General features: G+C 34.6%; 1 protein-coding gene across 2 annotated transcripts in view; it reads left to right on the forward strand.

Annotated features, from left to right (window-relative positions):
• The window catches only part of LOC106668068 (formin-G), a 31,738-nt gene extending 8,052 nt beyond the window's left edge, over positions 1-23,686 (forward strand). Inside the window, exons 2-7 of one of the 2 annotated variants that reach the window (XM_014396491.2) lie at positions 18,185-18,475; positions 22,185-22,440; positions 22,664-22,762; positions 22,850-23,074; positions 23,179-23,344; positions 23,415-23,686. In XM_014396491.2, the coding sequence (XP_014251977.1) occupies positions 18,185-18,475; positions 22,185-22,440; positions 22,664-22,762; positions 22,850-23,074; positions 23,179-23,333 (1,026 nt within the window). In that variant the 3' untranslated portion in view covers positions 23,334-23,344; positions 23,415-23,686. Of the gene's footprint in view, positions 1-18,184; positions 18,476-22,184; positions 22,441-22,663; positions 22,763-22,849; positions 23,075-23,178; positions 23,359-23,414 lie in introns of those variants that run through there. The other variant, XM_014396490.2, reaches the window with a different exon arrangement.
• Positions 23,687-25,832: the final 2,146 nt, after the last annotated feature.

Below are 25,832 nucleotides of genomic sequence, written 5' to 3' on the forward strand. Positions count from 1 at the left end.
ACTATCAATTAAGCAATCAAACTTTAGATACAATTGGGTTAATTTCCGTTTTTTTGATAAATGACAAAAGCTATATCTTTCCTCAACCCGAATAAATTCATGACTTCTAAATAAATGGTCCGGTTTTCACGAAACAAATCAAAGTAAAAGTAAAAAGGATATCTTGTGATGAAAAAAAGACAAAGAAATCACCATATCAGAGTGGATACAAAAGAAGTGGAGAAAATCTAGAGATGCCAGACACGGCAAAATGCATCCAAAAGCTGGGATGACTCAAACTGATGATATCTTGAATACCTGGGCGCAAAATAAATTTTCGGTGACAAAAAGGCAGGCACACACGCAAAATGTCATATAGAGGCCATGAACCTATTCGTGGGAAACAAAACAAACTTATAATCCGTCTTGTTAGAATAGATATTCAAAAAGACAAAAGGAGAAGCGGACAAATTCCAGAAGTGTTTCTAAGGCACTTATGATAGAAGAAACATCACCAAAACTGGCAAACACACTGCTACAGTTAGAGAGGCTAAACTCAGGTGATAGGACTACTATATTGGCCACTGGCATATAAGAAAACATCTTCTTAACTTACAACATGGTAATTTTCAATGATGACCCCATTTGTAGGTTATGGAATGAGGAGACAAACACGGCAAACTATAGAAGAACCATCACAAAAACTGGCAAACTGACTGCTACAGCTAGAAAGGCTGAACTTGTGAGTGGCATCTGAGAAAACATCTACATATCATGGGTATAATCAATGAAGATCCTGGTCAGGTTATGCAATGCTGAGGAAGAAACAGCCACACGTGGCTTCTCCGAATTCCAAGCAACCACTCATGCAGACATTACCTGAAACGCAACGAAAACCCAGGAGAAGAATTTGCTTCGACATCAGTCCAAGACCTAATACATCCTAAAAGAAGGTTGAGTCGATTATACTGAGCAGGGAAAATAGGAAAAGTACAATAAACTAGAAGGCTGTAATGCTTGGGCAACATAAAAACCCCATTTCCTAGCTCTATTCATCATCAAACATATTTGATGCCATAAGGCTTGAGGACCTGTTGGCAAAGAAATGGCATACAATGGGAAAGTTCGCTATACTGAAACTGTGGTATGATTTGACCATTAGTCTTACCGGCACCCCCAGACCTGGATGCTATAAGGCTTGAGGACCTGTTGGCAAAGAAATGGCATACTTGCAATGTGTAAGTACGCTATACTGAAGCCGTGGTATGATTTGACCATTAGTCTTACTGGTACCATACATCTGGATGCCACCACATCAACATCAGTTGAATTTTGAAAATCAAGGACCTAATACTTCTTGAAAGAAGGATTGAGTCTAGCTGAACTAAAGAACTAGGAAAAGTACAATAAGCCAGAAGGCTGCAGTGCTTGGGCATCATAAAAACCCCATTTCCTAGCTCAATATATACCTACATAATATAGTTTTTTTTGGTTAGTTCTAAATTATTAACTACCTCATCACAACTCTATAACGGCAAAAGCAATAAGTCTTGCGGTTTGAGACGTTTGATCTTTTTGGTTAGATGTTCCTCGTCTAACAGATGTTTCAGCACATAAAATATGCTGTATGTAAAATAAAACTGTTATCCTCCCTGGCATCGCCAGGTGTTTCAGGTAGTTTATTTATAAAAATAAGCACAAATACACATTTACAGTCTGTTTACTAGCCTTTATGGTTTTCTAATGATCGAATTCCCCCTGGAACTTGTAAGAGTGAAAGGAGAAAGAGGTTGGCCAATTATTTCACAAATTTCCAAACAGCGCCTAATCCGAAATTCTTTTCTTCAACCCGGTGAAATGTAAATTGCGAAAACGACAAGAGCCTAAACGGGAAATGCTCTCGTCGAAAGACAATTCGTCTCTAAGGAGCCGAGAAAACGAAAGTTTCCGTTCACACGGGGCAAAAACAAGGTTGGAATTTTTAATTGTCATCACGGCCCCTTGTCTAGCTAGAATAGAAACAATTAAGAGGAAATTCTTCGACCGAATTCGCTGATCTGGCTTTTGTAAGCTCGAGAATGCTCGACTAGGTATGCAAATAGACCAGTTTTGAGCTTTCAAACCCTTTCCTTTTGTTAAGTCGGAAAACAAATCTAAATCTCATCCGATACTGATTTTATCAAAGTTCAATCACCGGCCAACCTTGATCCTGAAACCGATGATATTTATAATACGATTTCTAAATAGTACCTTGGTTGGGGATGATGACGGGAAGGAATTCTTACGAAATCGAGAATGAATTGGACGAGATCCTACAACGATAGGCTGCCGGTAGAATCCACTTTTTTAATTTTAATTAGATAATATGCATAAGCGGCTCCAAATACATCAAAGTATGCATTAGAAAAAAATCTTTTAACAATTCAGCACAAAACCTCAGATAAAAGCATGATTGTGCAGTGTACTGCCTACAAAAAGAAAGTTCTAACTTTTGACATATTAGGTATGAAAATTCCATTAATTTTTTAAAATTAGATTTTTATTAAAAACAATAATAAATCAACATACAATAAAGATATAAAATACATGCTAGTTGTCCTGAAATTTGACTTTTTAAGTCCGTGGACATAATATCCACACAAAACTGTATAAATTATTAAGACTCAAAACATCTTGGTCAAGAGAAATATTGGACCAGTTTCAAAAATTCAACTTGATGTTTATGGACAGGAACTCTCTATTTTTTTATTGAAAACATGGCCTTACTTTATCAACTGGTGGTTAAACCTTATTCCACCCAGCTCTAGGAATGCCAGAAAACCAATGGTCAAACCATACCATGGTTTTAGAATAGCGTATATAGGCGTGGATCCTAGTACTGAAGAAAAGCAGAAAACCTTAACATTGATACAGTACAGGCAGCATGAAGCCAGCATCAGTCCGTCATCAAAGGTCACATCAAGGTTAAAGCACCTTTTGGACGAGGTACATCTAACCAGAAGACTCAAACGTCTCAAGCCACATGGCACATTGCTTTTGCTGGTGCAGCTTTGTGGTGAAGTGGTTAATAATTAAGAACTAAATAAAAAAACTACATTATGTAGGTATATAGCCTTATAGCATCCAGGTCTAGGGGTGCCAGTAAGACTAATGGTCAAATCATTCAATGTTTTCAGAATTGCTGTACTTTAGAAATGCAAAAGTCTTAATGCAGAAACAGTAATGGGAGCATAAAGCAGCATTAGTCCATTATCAAAGGGGTAAAACCATGCTAAGATTGTAGCACCTTTTCTGTACGAGGAACATCCTACCAGAGTACTCAAATGGCTCAATGACTTATTGCTTTTGGTGAAGCACGTGTAAACGTTGTGGTGAAGAGCTTAATAATTAAGAACTTAACAAAAAACTATATTATGTAGGTATAAAGCCTTATGTCATTCAGGTCTGGGGGTGCCAGTAAGACTAATGGTCAAATCATACCACGGTTTCAGAATAGCGTACTTTCCCATTGTAAATATGCCATTTCTTTCGAACAGGTACTAAGGCCTTACGGCATACAGGTCAAGGCATCAAATATGTTTGACGATAAATGGAGCTATGAAATGGGGTTTTTATGATGCCCAAGCACTGCAGCCTTCTGACATGTTGTACTTTTCCTAGTTCTTTAGTTCAGAGTAATCGGCTCAATCCTTCTTTCAAGTAGTACTTGTTCCTTGACTCAAAATTCAACTTGATGTTGATGAGCAGGAGCTCTATATTTCCCATTGTTAGTACGCCATTTCTTTGCCAACAGGTACTCACGCCTTACGGCATCCAGGTGTATGGGTACCAGTAAGACTAATGGTCAAATCATACCACGGTTTCAGTATAGCGTACTTACCCATTGTAAGTATGCCATTTCTTTGCCAACAGGTACTCACGCCTTACGGCATCCAGGTGTATGGGTACCAGTAAGACTAATGGTCAAATCATACCACGGTTTCAGTATAGCGTACTTACCCATTGTAAGTATGCCATTTCTTTGCCAAAAGGTACTAAGGCCTTCGGCATCCAGGTCAAGTCATCAAATATGTTTGATGATGAATGGAGCTAGTAAATGAAGGTTTTATGTTGCCCATGCACTTCGGGCTTCTGACCTAGTGTGCTTATCCTATTATATTTTTTCCAGTGTAATCGATTCACCCCTTTTTTAGGAAGTATTAGGTCTTTGACTGTTGTTGCAGCAAATTCTTTTCTTAAGATAGACTGAAATAGATACAGAGATTGGTGAATATTGATAGATCGATGATTATAGAAAGGCAAATAAATAAAAAGGAAAAATTGGTGTACGGAAGATTAAAAAGCGAAGAAAAGAGAGAGAGAAAGAGAAAAACAGAGAAGGGAGAAAGTTGTGTGTGTGATGGAGAGAGAGAAAGAGAGAGAATTTTATAGTCCCTCTCCCCCTCTCTCTCTCTCTCTCTCTCTCTCTCTCTCTCTCTCTCTCTCTCTCTCTCTCTCTCTCTCTCTCTCTCTCTCTCTCTCCCCTCATCCTCTATCTGTTTATATATCTATCTCACGCTCCTCATATATCGATTCACCCGATACATCAGTCCAAAAATATCGATATGAAGTACTCTAGAGGTATTCACAATTCTTTTTATAAATTTTTGTATATTCAAAGGGATGGGGGAAACGAGATGATATCGGGTCAGGAAAAGACAGTTTTTATATTATTATAAAAAATTTAATTACATCTCAAAAATGCAACCGCAGGAGTAGGCTTGCTGCAGGAAGCCTACTTAAATACGTATTTCAAAACAAGTAAGTCACTGATGACAGAAATAAAATTTTTGTGTCGATTCCTTGACAATCATCGGCAGCTCCAGGCTTTGAAAAAACCCTTTCGATTGGTATCAAATTTGACGAAATAGTTGCGTTTTTCTGTGAAAGTTTGTATAGATTTGTGTATTAACTTTCATCCCTTGCCACGTCATCGGATCTTGATGCAGATTAGCAACACCCACAGTTAAATATTTTCTTAGCTAATCGGAAGTCCCTCTTTTTTATGGTGGGCAAATATTTTCAAATCAGGGGATTTCTAACGTTTTCCTATCCTATCACCAGCCTCTCTACCTCAAGTCCTCGTCAATCTAGGATAAAATAAACACACAATAAATACAAAATGCTTCATACAAATAATAAGAGTGTAAACATTTAAAAGACATAGTAGTCCGGTGAGCATACTGCCCCAGAGTATTCGATATTCCTCAGGGTAATAGGCGGACCCTACACCTACAGTAACATTGCATAGTACTTTTATTGTGCGATAGTATTGAATGACATGCAGCTACCGTGTAAGACTGAAAATATTGAGCAATATTAATCCCTCACAGTGCAACGAAAAAATATTGTGAAATAAAAATTAAACTCGCTCAAACTTATGTTCACTCACTGAGCGAACTTCAATACTAACCCTAAACGGTCAAAATATTGCGCAATTCGTAATATTGTGCAATATAATTGATCGTCTAGAGTCGCAATAAAAGAAGAAGCTTCACGCTAATAAATTACATTCACACACCAAATTCATTCATGCTGCTCCAAGGTGCTCGATATTCTTCGGGTTAATAGACGGCCCTTAGTCCTGCAATAACATTGCACAGTACTTTTTATTGTGCAATAATATTGAATGCACAATACTTTTATTGTGCAATAATATTGAATGCACAATACTTTTATTGTGCAATAATATTGGATGATATCTTGATCCCAATTTATCACGCAATATTTTGACGGCCCATAAGCGCCAATGTTTTCGCTTGTGCAAGACCTCATGTTACAAGATGTCAGACCAAGATTAGGCCGCAGATATCGTGTAAGACCATAAAAAGACAAATTAAACCAGCCCAGATTTTTGTTCAATCAGTGAGCACACTAACCCTAAACGGTCAAGAATATTACGCAATTTCTAATATTGATCGTTTAGGTCCACCGTAGAAGAAAAAGCCTCACGCTAATAAGTTCACGCACTTCATTCATCCTGCCCCAGAGTAATCAACATTCCTGGGAATTTCTTCATTCACAGTAATTTATTTCACTTACTAACGAGCTTATCTGCTTATGAGCTGTTTTTCATTGTCATTTTTCATTTAAGCAAGTAAATATTGATACAACACATATCTCATAGATTTGCGCCCAAGTACTCGATATTCATGGGGGATCTAGGAGTCTGACCACTCCATTTTCGCTAATAAATACATTTTAAAATATTTATGGTTCTGAGGTCTCTCAGCGAAGTGACATCAAATTTTTGTATATTTATTGTCATCTTTCGCAGCTTGAACCACCATTCAAAGGATATGACATGGGTTGTTTCGAGTTGAGATGAACTTTATGAGAACAAATCAAATCCGCATATGTGGTGAGGATAGTTTCAGGAAAGGTTGGTGTGTCTGCGGTGTAAGTAGAGGATAGTTCCTAAGATTCTTTCTTGTGGTACCCTTGCATCTGAACGATAGCGGGCTGATAGAGAGGACTGATGACTTGATCTGTCGGTATACTATCGGAACCCGATGTAACGGTTGCTTCACATTAGGAATACCCTGGAGCAGCAATTTTAGCGATGATGTCTAAAACGCGATGGCACTGCTGAACAGAGGAATAAGAACGCCTCAACTAATAATCAGGTTTACAGGACTGAAGAATGGGATAATATTTACAGTTTTTCTAGTTCGACCATAACAGACTAATTGGACAGTAGAAAAAAAAGATGTTTATGAGGTTTTTTAGACTTTTGGATCATTCGGTTGAGAGAAACTTTCCATTGTGATGACAAGTATGCAGTTCTAAAGACAGACTTGTATAGATGTGCAGGGAAAACATATCCTTTTTTTTAGGAAGGTGTCAAAGAATTTTTACGGTAGGTCCAAACCAGGAAGTTTCTTTAAATGGTACAATATAAAATAAAATTTGTATTTAGTTATGTTTGTATTGATATGCTTTAGTGAACAATGCATCCAAACGAATTTTTTCCATCCAAACCTCTTATATTTTACGGTTTGAAAATCCCGTTTGAGCAACTAAAAGGTTAAAAATTTATCTTCCCGTCTACAACCAGTTTTCTTTCCTAACACTGTGTCGCAACATCTGCGGGATGAGTTTGAAAAAAATCCAAATCCAAAAAGGGGGCAAAAAAAGCACTTCCCACCTTTTAATTTAATGCCTACGATCCGTGAACAGATTAAAGATAGCCGATCTGATGACTATGACATCTTGAAAAATTAACAGTCGTCCAATGATGAATGATTCTTACTGAACTGAAAACATAAAGAGTCAGCTCCAAAGTTGATGCATAAACTAAAAAATGGAAGAGAGTAGTAAGAGTCATGAAAACTTACCAATAATAAGAAAGGATATCTATAAACTAAAAGTTTCTGAAATGAATTTTACTAATTTTTTTACAAGATTGGACTTTTTTAAATTGAATATAAAAATAGTTCGTTTCATTTTCAAGATTTCCTTTGCATTTATAGGTTTATTATTTGTTATTTATGTTTTATTATGTTATGCAATATAGTGACTAGACCCTTTCTTGTCATCATGGGATTTTTGTAAATTGAACAGCTTCTCTAAGGATTGTTTTTTTTCTGAACGAATTTCCTTACTATCTTTCTCCCAGCATTGTAGGAAAATTCCCGAATGCTTTTATGTTCAACTTTATTTCCGTGTCACCACCATGAGCATGCTTGATAGTTGTTTTCCTACGGAAAGAAAAGCCTAAGTCCCATTGTAAAGAAACAGTAATCTTCTGCAATTGTTTTATTTTAATGGTGTATTATTTTATAAAATAATTAATCATTTACTTTATTGCTTCGCAAAAAGAATGCATGTAAAATAGTGGAAAGTTCGATTTTTTCATCATAGAATCATAGGGAAATCATGTTTCGTCAAATGACCAAGTGTGACGCATAGATGCAGTTTTGTCTCAATCCTCTCACTTTCTAAAACAGGTTTGAGCTTTCTTCGGCCAATTGAGTTCGTTTGGCGTTACAGCTTAAATAAGAACGAAAAAAGTCTGAACAAAATTTTCCCTTGCAAAATCTTATAATATAGAAAAAATTAACAAAAATAATTAATAGTTTAAAAACACGGCTTGATTTATAATTAATAAAAATACGTGTCACTTTTAAAAAATGTACAATTTTAATCGCAACGCCTAAGAATTGACTTAAACCGTTAAAAAATAAGCATTCATCGCCATTTAAAAACAAAGTGCAAGAAGGTTTCGCAAGAATTCCTAAATATTTTAAGACATGATCCTGGTTGTTGATCACCTTTAGATTAAGTTAATGTTCAGGTTTTTCTTTGTCGGGGCTGGAGTACGGCAAGGAAGCATTCTAGGTCCTCTTCTGTGTGCAATACACACTGCCAATATCTCTCTGAATCCTACCATGACGATACATTTATCCTTTCCTCGCATCAAAATACAGAAATAGCCGCCTCCAACATCCAAACTTTTTAAACGATATCAATGGACCAAAAGATGGAGAATAAAAATTAATTTTAAAAAAAGTATCCACACAACCTTTACCCTCCGCGGCATTTCCAACACTCTACTTTAATATCACTAAATTCACTAATTTCGTGGTCCGCTTGACCAATTAATATATTACAATTAATTAAGGTTTTTAGTTGAGATAAAAAAGTCAATGGTAAAATTCAAAAGGTGCGGTTGAGATGGGAAGTTGGTGTCCGAGTGGATCGAGGTCACGATAGCTCAAGTGGTAGAGCAGCGGCGTATCAAGCCGAAGATCGTGGGTTCGAATCCCGCTCGTGTCATTGACTTTTTATCTCAAATAAAAACCTTAATTAATTTAACATCACTGTTGATATAGTGAAATATCTATGTTTCTCGAGAAAAATCGACATAGAGCCCCCATACTAAACTGAAAAGGCAGGAAATTAAAACATCACTCCTGACATAGTGAAATACCTATGTTTCTCGATAAAAGACCGACACGAAACCGCCACACTAAATTGAAAAGACAGGAACTTAAAATATCACTCACGACATAGTGAAATATCTATGTTTCTCGATAAAAGACCGACATGGAGCACCCATACTAAACTGAAAAGGCAGGAAATTAAAACATCACTCCTGACACAGTGAAATATCTATGTTTCTCAATAAAAGACCGGCTTGAAGCCTCCACACTAAACTGATAAGACAGGAACTTAAAACATCACTCCTGACATAGTGAGTCAGTCTAAATCTACTTAATAACCACTAGGTTATGTCGTCATTCGGGCCTCACGCCATTTTTTTATTGTATATATGTGTCACGTTTCGATTTGAATGTACCGCCAAGCCCCTCCACACACATCTGACAGTGAAAGGAGTAGGGGCTAGGAAAGGGCTATTTTTTTCAGTAAAAAAAAAACCAATTCCCTTTCTGTCCTCCGTGGGTTAAGAGCTGTTTTATTGTAATTAAGAAAAATTTGGTGTGCACACAAGTCAAGTGAGTAAATTTTATGTTTTGACGTCAAAAAAACTAAAAATAATAATTGTATTTTAATATAAAAAAGAGTTGTAACAAAAAATATATTTTTATAAAGAAAACTAAAAGAGATAGCATTTGATTTTAAAATTGATATTAAAATATTAATTGTATTTTCTAATTGGTGGTCAAAAATTAATAATAATAACAATAATAATAATTTCCTTTCCTTTTACTTTTCTTTATAAAACGAGAATTAAATTCGATTTTAAAATTAATGTTTGTAGATTCTGAAATAGGTTTTATTAAAGATTCTTTAAATTAAAAATAATAATTAATAAAATAAATTGTAATTTTATTTGGAAATAAAGTGTAATAAAAGATTTAAATTTAATTAATATTTTGGTCTCGTATTTATTTTGGTTTGAATTGAATATTGGAATTTTATATATCAAAAAAAGGTGCCTGATCATTAAATTAAATAATTGTAGTCAGGTCCGATCATAAAAAAATCTGGGACCTTGTTTTCGGTTTTCCGCATTCAGGGTTGGGCCCAAAACAGAAGAGACACGCTTACATATGTATGTAAATGTGCATGTGCATATGATTTCTTTATTAATTGTTGATTTTATTAATTTTGTTAATTAATATATCACTTTTGTTGTTGCATCTCTAGATGCAGGAACAAAATTCATACAAATAAAAAAACATTTAAAGTTAGTGCAGGATATATGCCAATACTACTGTGGAAAAATAAGCTTGGCAGTACTTACATGAACGTTGCTTTCTGTAATTATGGTTTCACAAGTTGCTTATCACATCAAATGTTAATTATGAATAATTTAAAATACAATATATCAGATTTGTTATGGTAAGCCAGTACCTACTTAGGTTTTATTGGCAGTACCAATGAATTTAATCGGGGAGTAGGTTATATAACCTAATACTTACTAATTATGAGCTAAGCATATATCTTGAAATGACACTGGGTACGCCTACACTCACGGGTTGCGAGAGACCCAGTACCTGGTCAACATCATCAACTTCAAAGGCTGTACCGTTTACTCCAGTAAATCGATTCGTGTTTAACTTAACTTCCATTTGGGTTCGGACGAGAGGTCAAACCACTTTACAATATATTTTTCATAATTTTAATTAAAAATCTAACCCAGGATCGATAGCGTGGCAATAACCACTCGGTCACCTGTCCCAGCAGCAAGTAAAATCTCTAATTACTTTTTCTTTAGTTGTTAATTATTTATTTTCCTCCAAAGAAAATTGTCAACTTGTTTATGTAACCTAAGCTAAGGTATTGGTACCATCCAAACACTATTTCAAGACATGACGATTATAGATTTTTTTGCTTGAGATGAAGGAATAAAATGAGAAAAATAATTTATATTTGATTACATTCTGGAAAAATTTTTGTTCCGGTGGAAAAATCGAGAAATCACAAGAATTCTTTAGCAGATTTGTTATATAAAGAAAGTCGATACATTTCGATGACTGAGATCTGTTCCGATGAACGGACTCCCACCCTGGAACTGTTCTTAATTAGCGTTATAATTAAAATATTTAAATCATATAAAAGTATGTTATATAAAGTTACATTTTACCGGATTTTTCCAGGAAATAATATCGATTTTAGTAAAGCGTATGGAACTGGGTAGAGTTGTTAAAATCAGGAGGGCTTGACTTCCAACTTCCAACTACCCGTTGGATTTTGCAAACGAGGGTTAAATCATTTTACAATACTTTCTCCATATTATTCACAATTGAAAATACACGGGATATGCCGGGATTCGAACCCAGGACCGCTACCTTGGCAAAGCCGGACGCCTTAAATATTCGTCCATCGCATAAAAAAACACTTAAAGATTGATATGAAACAGCTTAGCATTTAATAAAAACGAAATAATGAAGACTACAATTATTAATAAATCGTAGAATCATCGTTCTTCCTAACTGATGACTCCATTTTCTTAAGTTTTCTTCGGCAAGAAAACAATTTTTCGTTTAATTTATAAAAGTTTTAGTCCGATTCAATAATTTTATATTTTCTGAAATTAAAATATTTTGTAACAAATTACCTCTTCTAGCAATTATCGTTCCCTATTCTTTATTACTTTTGTCTTAGATTCTGCTGTATTAATTTAATTGACTTGAACCCCCAGACCTTTCTGTTTAAGTTATTTGAATTTTTATCGAGTTTTATTTACCTGGAACCTATTCCTTGGTTGTGAATTTCGTTTTAATAAACGTGTAGGGAAGCTAGATGAAATAATCAACCATTTAAAAAAATTTAATTAGTACGTTTTTAATTTTCCGGTTTCACCATCAGAATTCAAAGGATGAGAAAGAAAGATCTCAAAAATGTTCCAAAAAATAAAGGTTAAAAAGGTTCGATTAGTTTATCAACAATCTATCGAGTAAATATAAACCGAATTGGTAATCGCCTGAGTCATTCGAGCTGACTTGGGTATCGTACTTATGTCCATAGTTCCCCGGGTCTCAAGCCGTCGTGGATGATGAAGATGATCCTACTTGAACTTAAGGGGATAAGTACGGGCTTCTGAGTAATCACACGAGCCTCAAACAACTTTATATTCATCTATGTTCTGTCTGTTGATCTAGTACGGTTTCTTTTATTTTTCCAAGTTTGTCCTTACGTTTCGCATTGTTACTATAAAGAGCCTTGCTTTAGAAAATTCCCCAATTTCGGCGACAAAACCTCTACTTTGTTTCAATTTTTCATTTCGTTAATCTTAAGAAAAATAAAGTGTTATTGGGTATTTTAATTGGACAAATAAAAATAGATGTAGTTCGTTTGTCATTCTAACAAAATGAGAAAAAAGATCAACAGTGTTTTCTGTAAAAAGGAATAGGCCAAAGGTGCTCCCTTGAGGAACACCTGTACCTCAATCAATAGAATAAGATTATAATCCAATAAATTCTCCCTCCATCTCTCTCTCTCTCACTCTCACTCTCACTCTCACTCTCTCTCTCTCTCTCTCTCTCTCTCTATATATANCTCTCTCTCTCTCTCTCTCTCTCTCTCTCTCTCTCTCTCTCTCTCTCTCTCTCTCTCTCCCTGCCTCCCTCCGTCCCTCCCTCCCTCTCTCTCGCACATACCAAAACTTTACACGCACTCACTACCGACACACAAGCTCAAAAGGATCAATCTTTTGTTTACTTTCTTTCTACAAAGGATGAAAAAATAATGGCTTGTAAAAAACGTTCAATCTAGGTGATTATGATGATGATGTAAATCTTATGGTTTTATGGCTCTCGAACACTGCAGCTTTCTGGCCTGGGATCCTTCTATTTTTCATTGGCTCTCATTGCTACAAGTCCTTTTCCTGTTTCCTCCTCCTCATTCCATAACCTATAAATGGGGTTATCATTGAATATTGGACAGTATATTAGTCCTGCCCCCTGAGTTTACCTCTCAAGCTGTAGAAGTGTGTTTGCCAGTTTTGGTGATGGGTCATCTATCATAAGTTTCTAAGGCATCTCTAGAGTTTGTCAGCTTCTCCTTTTGTCTTTTTTTGGATACGTTTTAAGATGGATGATTCTGTGTCTGTATCGTCATCCCAAGGTTTTGCACTTATATGGTCTTGTGGATCCTCTTCTTGTCTGCGTTACCCAAAATTCTTTAGCGTCCTGGTATCTAAGATATCGTTGTCGCGTTTTCCCAGGTTTTGGAGATTTTATATGCATGTGAGGCATGACCATATTATCAAAAGCTATTAAATTAATTAATTATTTGCTATTTTTCCAAGTTTTTTAAAAAATGGTTTGTATTATTTTAGTTGGGATCTCTTGGATGCAGTTTATGTCAGTAATAGGCGTCTTCCTGGTAAATGTTGGATAATATCGTTCAAGACTTTTCAACACAAATAGACAAATTGGGTCTAAGGATGTCTGATTATATAATAGCATCGTAGAATTGGAACACCTCAGTCTGAGTTGTTATTTAAGCCGGATTTATTGATTCATAGACCAATGAGGCGAGGTTGGGGAAAAAAAATTGGGCCTCGTTGAAAAGACTTTCACTAATTCTTGGATGTTCTAAGACGAGGCAGGGACTTTCTTATTCATTTTACGCAATGTGTGTTATGAAAAGCCGGATATTCCGGCAATGTCGATGGGTTAATTTACAAAGCACCGGAATTTAGTACGGGCAAAGAATAAAAATGTAATTTGTGCAGTTTAGTTGCCCCCCCTCCATTTCAAAGAAAATCCCTTTTCCTACACATTATATACTTGGACAAATTACAAAGATTTTTTAAACATAAACTCTTTTCTTATTTCAAGAGAAAAATTGTCAAATATTTACCTAAATTCCCCATTAATACATTTTCTTGACATAGAAATTAATGATGTCCGGGTAAAGCTGAATATATAATTATTATCCCAAGTTGGTTGTAGTGTGCTCATTTTTCATTGCAAATACTATAAACCTATGGCAAAATTACGAAAAACTGTATTGTCCTATTCACTATATTAAAAAAATGAAAATTTAGTGATTCCCATCAAGTTATGCCTGATTGACGTCATTATTAAATTAAAAATTAATTGGCCTTGGAATTTTGCTTATTTTCAAGTTGTTTTTAGTGTGCACATTTTTCATTTGCAAATGCTATAAAGCAATGACAAAATTACGACAAAAATGTATTGTCTTATTTAAAATATTTAAAAAAATGGAAATTTCGTGATTCTCATCAAGTTACGACTGATTGACGTCATTATTAGGGATGCATGCTTTTAGGTTATCAATTATCATAAATCAAAATTGTATTAAATAGAAATAGAACTTTGTACATAGCAAATGGTGTTTTTATGTTTTATTATTGTATCAAAATTAAAGATTAATTGGCATTGGAATTTTGCTTATTTTCAAGCGTTTTGTAGTGTGCTCATTTTTCATTATAAATGCTATAAAACCGTGACAAAATTACCACAAAATTGTATAGTACTGTTCAAAATATTTTAAAAAATGAACATTTCGTGGTTCCCATTAAGTTACGACTGATTGACGTCATTATTGGGGATGCATGCGTTTAGGATCATGACGTCATTGTTGGAGTTGGTTTTTCGATATGCTAAGCTCGTAATCGCATTTTGATAATTATTTTGCTTAAAGCATAGAGCAAATATTATATTTCTTATATTTTATAAGTAATCAGAGTAAATAAAAATAATCTTTTGAAAAATAACTATTGTTAATTACAAAAATTTGTTGTTTTACCACAATAAACAATTATTTTGAAAGATTTTAAATACATTAAAATTTACGGAAACGTTTTAAGAACGAATTTCATGTTTCCAAAATATTTGGTACAATAGGGAATTATAATAATGTGATACTTTCTCGATATTTTTTACTTTCAATCATAATTTAATTTATATTAAATGTGTTCTTAATTCATAACGTAAATTGAATTAAGTAAAGTTTTTTTAATTCTAAAAACGTCTTAAAATTATGCTACTGATGTTTTGTTAAACATATTCCAACTCACATAGAATTTTGATCATATGTTCTAGCTAATAATTTACAAATTTTAATTAAAGGATATATTTTATGTATTAATTGTTTTAGTTCTGATGCTGGTGATTTAGTCATGAAAAGATTCGAAATTAATATTATTTGTTTTCAATCTGATTCATTGTCTTTTTTTTACTTACCGTTTTTATTATTTTTTCTCGAAAATATTATTGGGACCTTTATGGTTTGTAAGGTTTAAAATTATTGAAAATTATTGACCATTTTAGGTTTTCATAAATGACATAATAATTTATTAAAGAAGAAGTCAGCAGTCGTTAATCGTCGTGGGCGTGAATTTTACGGATCGTCGGACGTGAAATCCCAGAGGTCCGGCAGACCGTTGTAAGATACCATTAATTTAACAGGTCTAATAACATTTGTCGTGCACGGCTTCAGGAAGTTGTCACGCAGGGGATACGAACTCATTTTATAGAAAATACCGCTGGAATTAATCTAACAGTTCGGGGATGGGCCATTTCCCAATTTCTCTTTTTCACTTGCAAGATTCAAAAACAAAAAAAATGCCATACACATTCTTTGGCTGACTAATTTCTCCTGTTCTGCCCAATTGAAGATTGACAGGTGTATTTAGAAAATATCACAAATTATGTCATTCCTGTTGGTCAACAAACTATTTTTCTATTATTCAAAAGTTTAACAGAATTACATCCTATTTAACCTAATGAAATTGCAACCTTAAACGTTCCTCATCCAGTTTTTGCAATTAAATTTCATGATAAATTTATATAATTTAACTCCAAAAACTCTACTGTTACTATAAAAAACGTAACAACCATTCCATTTATTTAAAATACATTTGTCATACTAACAAGTACAACAAACGATATAGAAAAATGAGTCCTTTGTACAATTAAATTCACTATTTTTCGTGGTCCGCTTGACCAATTAATAAAATTCAATTAAGTAAGGTTTTTAAGTTGAGACAAAAAAGTCCACTGACTTTTCACGGGCGGGATTCGAACCCACGACCTTCGGCTTGATACGCCGCTACTCTACCACTTGAGGCTTGAGCTATCGTGACTTCGATTCCCTCGGGCACTAACTTCCCATCTCAACCCCCACCTTTTGAATTTTCCCTCCTGTTTTGCCATTTTTCATTTGAACGACATTTGATTAAAATTAAACGAAACGCATGAGAACGCATGTCGTTTTAATCTGCAGATTGCGAAGTTAAATGAATAGCTTCAGTATCATTTAGGTAACGGTGAAGGTTGTCAAGTAGTTTTTTTGTTTCTATTGGATGATACGAAAAACTTTTACTTTTGTCTTGATATACTCTACTTTAGAGTTAATTAAGGAAAACCTATCACTTTAGGCAATATGTCAAGTAAATCATATCCATCCTCGGCATACTCTAAATAATTTCACACATCGTCAGCTGCTGCTGCACTTAAAATATTGATTAATGTCTTATTGAGTAAACTCTCTTTCTCATATTTTAACAAATCCCTTGCACTATGCCGTTGTGCTCGCCCAGCACTTTTCCATGTATATCCACAATTTTGCCTCTTTGCACAGACTGTGGAGCTAACTTAGCTATTGTTTCACTATAGCTCTCAGAAACGAAGCATATATCTTGACTGTCTGGCTTTTCAGAAATTCGCAAACCAAAATGTTTTTAAGTTAAGTTTTTAACCAAAAGTGCTAAGAAATTTACTAAGCAGAAAAAAAAGGCAAAAGAAACCCAGAGCAGCTAGTATTCAAATTCTCCTTTGTTCTATTTGACGTTCTATACTGTCTTAAACGACTTATAAGCGCGTTTCAGTTTGTATAGGTAAAAACCAGAAGTTTTATAAAGACGTGAGGTGCACATAGTGCAAAAATTTTAAACATGAGACGCTAAATACCAAGTTTCCTTTGTCGTTTTAATCTGCAGATTGCGAAGTTAAATGAATAGCTTCTGTATCATTATAAGGGTAACGGTGAAGGTTGTCAAGTAGTTTTGTTGTTTCTATTGGATAATACTAGAATTCAGAAAGAAAGAAATTAGTTATGTTCTTTATCTTGTTTCACAACAATGCATCTTTTCAAGCCATATACATACTCTTGAAAAGATAACCCATAAGGGGATGATTTTGTCGATATCGTTTTGATCTTCGCCTATTTCCAATATTGCAAACCCATTCTTTTTAAGGCACTTTTTCAATATTGGAAAAATACTCAAGTAACAGCTCAAACCATCAATACCGCCATCAAGGGCCATTTTCGGTTCTTTTAAGGCTGCTAAGTACATGAAAGTTGGCATGCACGGTTCCACTTTTGGTGGCAATCCACTTGCAACTTCAGTAGGCAATGCTGTGGATAATTTGCTTAAAAACAAGATATCNTTTCCTAGCTAGCCCATTCTAAACGAAGCGGAAGAGTATCCTGTTCGGACGAATTACGTTAGATGTAGCAGTGTCGTCTATGTGTTGTTCGTTGCGTATAAGAATGGCGAACAATGCCAAGTTCAAGTGTAAATAAAATTTTATTTGGTTCATTGCTTGATCCGGTAAACCGGCCGATTCTGATTCACGTAATATAAACGGTTCAACCAGAACGTCATGTGCGGTACTAAGTGCAAAACCCGACGAGAGTGAAAGTGAAGAAAGTGGCCGGGCCGGGCCTGCACCTGCTCCCGGGTTCACGAACCACTTCTTCATGAATTTTTCTGCCCGTTCTTCGAAGAAAGTCCATCCAGGCAGAGCCGTTGAACCGCTCTGAACTTTGACGCCCGCTCCTCCCACGTCAAGGTGAAAGCAGCGTTTCGATAAAGGGTCCATATGGAAAAAAGTGACATTTCTCAAGTGGGAATTATCAAATTTTTCAGACCATCTCGACGCCGCTAATTTTTACAATATTTGGGATTCAGCACAAGTAGCTCAGATTCTTAGAGACAATAGGATTTATTGGTACAGACCATTTTTTCGTGCACAATCACGACCTAACGTTTATGATTTAGGTTTGGAAGTTTCCGATATTTTTGGTCCTCACTGACCCACGCAATAAAAATACTAAAAACGTTCGAAGGAAAGAGTGTTTTTTTTGTTTTTTTAAAGAAGAAATTCACTTTCTTCGCCTTTCTAGTCTTTCCTCTTCAGACAAATTACATAACATATATTAAATTTGATCATGTTCTTTCTATTTCAATTAATTAATTATTTATATTTTAATATTTTAGGTTTTTTTATTATTGCTATGTCTTGGCGGAGGTCCTGCCATTGTCTTTGCAACGGCGAAGGACACGAGCGATCAGAAGGAAGAAGCGGGCGTCGTAACTGAAAATCCGTCCAGCCTCACGCCAGCCGAGCAGGCGATGCTCGAGGAACTAGTCGACCATGCGATAGCTCAAGAAGAACTGCTCAGAAGTCGAAGGTCGGGCTTGATCAAGAAAAAATCGGACAAGATCAACAGACTCAGCTCCCTCGAGCATCCTCCGAGCGATCATTACGGCCCTCCGGAGCCACTCTCGGTAAATATCTCCATACCCAATTAGATGGTCGGTGAGTTGATTGGTACAATAATACAAGACGTTTATTCTTATACGCATCAGTGATGATTATCAGTAAAATCGAGCAGAATCGTTTACTATAATCTCTCCTTTTTTTCTTTTTTTTTTTTTGCAGAAAATGAAAGTAGAAAGAATGTTTCATAATTTGTATATATAACTGCTATTTTACATAGTAATTAGACCAATTTTACCCATGTAGCAACAGCTTTATGTTAGCCAGAGGCAGTTACTTAAAAGTTCTTCTAAATTTTCTCTCTTTCCCTCCTTCTCTTCCTGTATCGCTCTCTCTCTCTCTCTCTCTTTCTCTCTCTTTCTTTTCCTCTCTCTCTCTTTCTTTCCCTCTCTCTTTCTCCCTATCACTCTATCACTCTTTCTCTCGGTTTATTTTTTTCTATCACTCTCCTTCGCCCTCTCACACTTTACGTAGCTACCTATCTATTTATCTTTCTATCTACGTTCATTTCTCTCTCTCTCTCTCTATCTCTCTATCTATCTAGTTATTTATCTATCTATCTTTCTCCCACTCTTCCTGTATCATTCTCTGTCTTTCACCCTCTCTATTTACCAATCGCTTTCTCTCTTTCCCTTGGATCTCTCTTTGCCTCTATCAATCTGTCTCTCTCTCTCTCTGCTCTCTCACTCACTCTCTCTCTCTCTCTCTCTCTCTCTCTCTCTCTCTCTCTCTCTTTGTCTCTTTCTCCTTCTCTCTCCCATGACTCTCTCTCTCTCTTTCCTCCCATTCAATCAAAATCAATCTATGTATATATGTTTTTCTTTTTCTCTTTTTTTATGTTGGTCATATATTCAATCACAACACTCATCTAAAAAGACCTAATATCTGCAAAGCTTGTTTCAAATTGACTATTTCTTACATTTCAGACTGAAATTTTTAATTGAGTTATATGTATTGTACGTCCATTATTTATTGACGCATTTTAAATATTTATATTCATTCAGTTTAACTTTTTACTTCCACACTACACGAAATTTACTAAAATTCTTTTTGTGCACAAGAAAACTGAAAGGATATCGAAGGATGTTTATTTTTGCCCTGTAATCAATGAAACTTTTGTTGAAGTTGTAACGCTTGTACCGACAATGGACATGACATACTAACAGAACGTAGGTACCACGTCGTAAAACAGTAAGTACTTCTTTTTACAAAGCTTTTAAAGTTCTGACACGATGATTTATATCATACGTGTCAAGCCATGTGTTAACCGACATGCAAATCATAAGGAAATAAGTTTTACCTTTGATAAACAGGGACAAACTTATTTTGTAATACGTTAAGAATTTAAGCTTTTTATATTATAAAATTTCTATCATCAATTCAATTCTTTGAAAACCATTAAATTATTTTATTTTTTATATTTATATGATGTCTTTATATATACTTAATTAGTTAAAATAGAATATACTTTATTTGATTAATATTTACTCTTGTGATTTTTATTTGCTGTTTAAATTGAGTTTAGGTTGGTCAAGTGAAGTTCCTGCTTCCCTACTTCATTATTAATTTATGATTTTTCTTACTAGGTCATTACAATGGCCTTTGTGCGTGAATTAAGTTTTATTTAAATTTCAGTATAAAATGTAAATATGAAAATTATTCCTCAAAAGATAGGCCATTATCAACTACTTTAGCTCATCTTTCTGCCAGAAGGATTTGGTGGTGATACCAGTTCTTGGTTTTCGAGGCGAAGAACTCGCAACCTAATTTGACATACTGGTAGACCATAGTCAGACGGTGCGACGTCAGGGTTGTAAGGAGGGTGGGACAAGATGCTAACACCATTTATTTCTGCAAAAAAATTTCAGCTAAACTTGAACGATAGGCAGCAGCGTTGTCTGCTGAAATAACGCTTTATCCTGATTGAGGAAGAGTACTTATCTTTTAAAACCCCATATATTCTTTAAAGCTCAGTAAAGCTCTGCACAACCCCTGCCATCTGGAACTGCGCATAGTGCAAAACACCCTCACAAATTCACCAAACACAAAGCATAATTAAAAATATCCATTTTACATCGTTCGTTACAATTGTCTTCCAAAATCTATGATGATTTGGATTTTGAACCTGAACCAAAATGCTGCAGTGTTACGATGCATATTTTCACCTTCCACTGCACAAATTTCCTCGGCTGCTGCCTTCGCACTTATTCCTTTTTTCCCGTAGTGCCCAGAGACCACGAATATTATTTTTTTCTTCCGACATTTTCTGTGTGATTTGTAAAATGGAATGAAAGGCAGTCAGTTGGTATACATAATTAAATAAAGGATTAGCCAAAGTAATCAACGATGTATGCATAATATGCATCAAAGGCTAATAAGGATTAAAACTAAACTTCAATATCAACAATTAATTACTGTACAAAGACTTTTGTAATGACCTAGTACTAATTGAAATGTAACTAAAACTATTTTTGATCAAATGTCATTAAAATGTTTTTCCTCTAATTGATAATAATCTTGAAAAATTTTTTTTAAATAAACTGGAATTGACTTCTTCTGTAAAAAGGCTGCTGGATGATTCTTGGCTTGGGTTTGTGTACTAACAATTCAACTGGCGTAGCCTTAATGAAAGTTAAATATTGGGCGATAATTAATTTAGTACATTTCTAACTTTCACTCAAATAGGAGATTTCAAAAAAGTAGTAAAATGCTCGAATATCAACTCTACGTAACAATCTTGGACAGAGTGTCAAAAAAATTTTCATATCCCTGGGTAAATTAAATAATAAAAATAAATTCACTACTTTCGTGGTCCGCTTGACCAATTAATACATGACAATTAATTAAGGTATTTTAGTTGAGATAAAAAAAAAGTTAATGGCACGAGAGGGATTCAAACCCACGACCTTCGGCTAGATACGCCGCTGCTCTACCACCTGAACTATCGTGACATCTCAAAATCAAGTGATCGTGATCTCAAAAAAAACCCTCAGAAAACTCACAAGGTGGGGTTGAGATGGGGAGTTGATGTCCGAGTGGATCGAGGTCACGATAGCTCAGGTGGTAGAGCAGCGGCGTATCTAGCCAAAGGTCGTGGGTTCGAATCCCTCTCGTGCCATTAACTTTTTTTCATCTCAACTAAAAAAACCTTAATTAATTGTCATGAAATAAAAATAAAATTAATTTCACAGGAGGATGTTTTTATTAATCGACAGGCAATTTTTATCAAAATTACTTTTTGTTTTTCATACACATGCCAATTTTTCTACAACAATTTCAACAAACAACGTGACGCCAAAGATTATTGGTGTGCGAGAGGTGGTTCACTGTTATGTAAACTTTTGCCTTATTTTTTTCAATTTTTTATAACCAATAACAATTTACATATAAATAAAAATCTTTAAAATTGAGCGTTATGATTTCTAACTTATGATTTTCAACTTAGGATTGTACCAGTGATGACTTCCGTGATCTTTACTTCTGTTACTTTTCTGAACATAAAAATTTCATATGATATTGACATGAATTTTCTTTTTAAGTCTAGATTTAATTAAATTAGTTCAATTTTGATTACTTTTCTACATAAATTGTTACCTACTTTACATTTGGGTGGTGTAATCAGTTTAATATCTATTTTAAAACAATCAAACTATCTCAAGTTATGTGTTAAAGTTGCAAATGTAAAAAAAAAATTAATTAAGGTTTCTTGTGTGTTAGTATGGAACCAAATCATTCAGCTTGTGGTCATTCAAGAAGGCCATTTTGAACGCTCTCATTCAAGCCGTCAAGGCGATAACTGGCGGTGTTCTTGCGCTAAAAGGACAATTAGTCAAGGTCAAAGGTCATATTGTCGCTGCCAAGGGCAAACTGCTCGAGACGAAGGGTGACGCCATAACAGAATTTGGAAAACATCTGGCGACGAAAGCTCTGCTCACACCAGTCCATCTATCTAACTATGACCACTCAGGACCGGGTTAGTACTGAAATTAAGTTTTGCACATTCTAGTTGTAAGTTTTGTATTTAAAAATACATTTTTGTGTATATAAAGATAAATTTGATTAATTTATTTTAAAGACACAACTGCTTTATTTTATTTTCTGATGTGCTTTGTGATTAGCTTTTAAAAATAAGTATAGCACATGCACTGATTTTTATATACAGCTGTATAAAAACACCATCACACAAATTGTTGCAGCACATGGTCCATATCCATCAGCAGGATCTCCTAGCTATGGTCCCCCTGCTCATCACCCTCCACCCGCTCAAATCCCACCACCTAGCTCTAATTATGGAGGTACAGCTACTCTTAGAGCTTTCTTTCTTCTTCTTTCAATTTAGCCAAATCAATTTTTCTTAATCTTTGCAAAAAAAACAATTTCAGCTCCTTCATACGGACCACCTTCAGGACCTTACCCAGGTCATGCCCCACCATCTAGTTATGGCGCGCCACCACCACCATCGGCCAACTCTTACCTCCCGCCAAGCGGTGGATTTGGGTCGGAGTATATCCACGGAGAATTCCCACCCACAATGTTCGGACATCAGCTCAATAACGATTTCGGTAATCATCATCTGAAAAGGGATACAATTGACAATAACAAAGGATGTAAGTAACATATTAAACATGCTTGTAGAATTAAAAAAAATTATAGATGCAAAATATCGACATTGCAATGCAAGAAGTTTAATTAAATATTTTATTATTACCAGCTTCTGATGGTCTCCAAGCAGGGATCGTAGTGCTCAAACCTATCAATCTACCTCAGGCAAAAGAGCAAGATAGTGTATACAGACCACCTCAAGCATTCAGTACGAATGTGCATAAACACCGAAGAAGTATTAACAACAGACAAAGACAATTTTGACATTTTTTCAGGTATAATAAATATTAATTTTGAGTTTTATTGTCATTGAATATCTAAACATATGTTTTTTTATTTTTCTAGATCTCACGAAAAAAACTCATGGCAAGTGAATGTTTTGTGTGGAAGAATCTTTTTTCTATTTAACTATAAGTGTCATAAACTAAAAACAAAGGGGGCTTCATGCTCAGAATGTGCAGTGTAAGCTTAAAAGATCGACTAACTTCTGAATTTCTGAGTGGAGAAAGAGCAGATATGAGTTTTCATCTAGGTAGAACCATTCTATGTAAAATAGTGAATTTATAATTTATTAATTAGTCCTTTTGAGTAACTTATTCATCAAACTATACAATATGAACTTGTAAATATTATAAATAAATTTTTTATATTATACATTTTTTTTATTATGTCTTTCATGCAGCTACTACTTGACAAAATATCAAGTAACGAACAAAATTAACAATAGTATTTTAAAACCTGAAAACTTATGGGCTGAAACTTTGAACTTCTGCCAAGAGACACAATGAATCCAAACATCCCAATCCAAAATACTTAGAAAAATCTATGTTCTACTTTATCTTCAGAATGAAACCATCTGCAACGACCATAGTTTACCCGGCATACGGGACACTATCATATCCAGATATTCCACAATTCACTCATCCAACATTAACGCACTCATTCCACTGAATCCATTCAAACCATCCACATAGGCTAAAGAGACAAAAATCTGTCTAGTGACAATAGAGAACTAAAAAGGAGAGGTAATGTAATTTGGAGTGCCATGGGTAGTTTCTCCACTCTGATTATTTTATTTGTTTTTTCTTTCATTCTTCTGTTCACTATTGCTTGTCACCCAAAATTATGGGTAATTGTAATATTCAATATATAAAAATATCAAAAAATTGGATATTTCACAACAAATGTTTCATTCATCACCATGACTCATGACACTTATATATATGTAAATTTATGATGTACCAGAGTATACTCCAGGCTAAAAAAAAACCTGATAAAACCTTTTTTCTATTAATTCACAGGAAGAGAAGAATGGAATTTACGTTGACATGAATTTGTAATCAGTCATGTAATCACCTGTCAGACCCAGGGGGAGAGGTTAGTCCGTCCAACTCGTATTGACATGCTAGCTGATCAGGTTTCAAAAGCCAAAATTTTTATCGTGAATAATATGGAGAAAATATTGTAAAGAAGTTTGTCCCTTTGTCCGCGGGTTGGTTCAGAGTTTAGCCATGGTAAATAGTTCATTTCTAGACAGGGAACTGCGGCCTAGGTGGAGCATATGAATTAGTATGAGAGTGTGAGAGTGAATCTTATACAATAAAAAACAAAATACAACATAAGCATATACAATGTATTTAAAAAAGGCTCTTCTTGGCATGAAACAAACGGAACATTTACAATGTACAAGAAGTTCTTTTTCTAGCACAACAGTAATCTTTTACCAGGCAATGTTCAGAGATAAAACTTTAAACAAAATTCAAAATTAACTGAAATGAATTGAAAAGATATAAGTACCTTAAATCTTTCACTATGGCACAAAACAGTAAAATTTAAGACATCTTTCTGCCAGCGCACTCCTTTCCGGATTGGGGCTTATCTACTCTTTTTCCAATGTGTTTGCAATGATCGACCCTCTCTTCTACAGTGCAGATTCCTTTCTTCAGAACGATCATCACAAGTGTTGTTTATCTTATTGTTAGTTTTATTTTGATTTTTTGTATAAATGTATATATTCTTGTTTTCAAGTGGATTCCTTCATCACTAGCAGACGGTTTTGCAATCAATGCTGTATGATGCCCATACATCTATCTACCTATTGTATTTATCCATTTATCATCTATCTATCCATCTCTCAATTTATACATATACCTATCCATCTATCCACATAACTATCTGCTCATATATCTATCTACCTATTTATGCATTTATCCATCCATCTATCCACTTATCAATGTATCTGCCCATGTATCTATCCAACACTTTATCCACCTATTTCTCACTGATACACCTATCCATCTATCGAAATATCTATGTATCTGTCCATGTATCTACCTACCTATCTATTCATGTATCTATCAATGTATCTTGTCCATGTATCTCTCTACCAATTTATTTATACATTTATCTATCTCTCTTTATCTATATCAGCCCATATATCTAACTACCTATTTATGCTTTATCTATCTATCCATTTCTCAATTTATTCATATATCTATTCATCTATCCACATATCTATCTATATATCTGCTTATATCTACCAATCTATCCATTTCATTTTATCTATCCACCTCTCAATCTATTAATATTCCTATCCAATCACGACACATATATATGTATCAGCTCATATACCTGTCTACTTATTTATTCATTTATCTATTAATCTCTCAATTTATTCATATCCCTATGCATCTATCCACAAATCTTTCTATCTGCCCATATATCTATCTATCAATTTATCCATTTAACTATATATCCATCTCT

Source organism: Cimex lectularius, unplaced genomic scaffold (genome assembly GCF_000648675.2).
Source record: "Cimex lectularius strain Harlan isolate CLEC.00 unplaced genomic scaffold, Clec_2.1 scaffold88, whole genome shotgun sequence".
NCBI lineage: Eukaryota > Metazoa > Arthropoda > Insecta > Hemiptera > Cimicidae > Cimex > Cimex lectularius.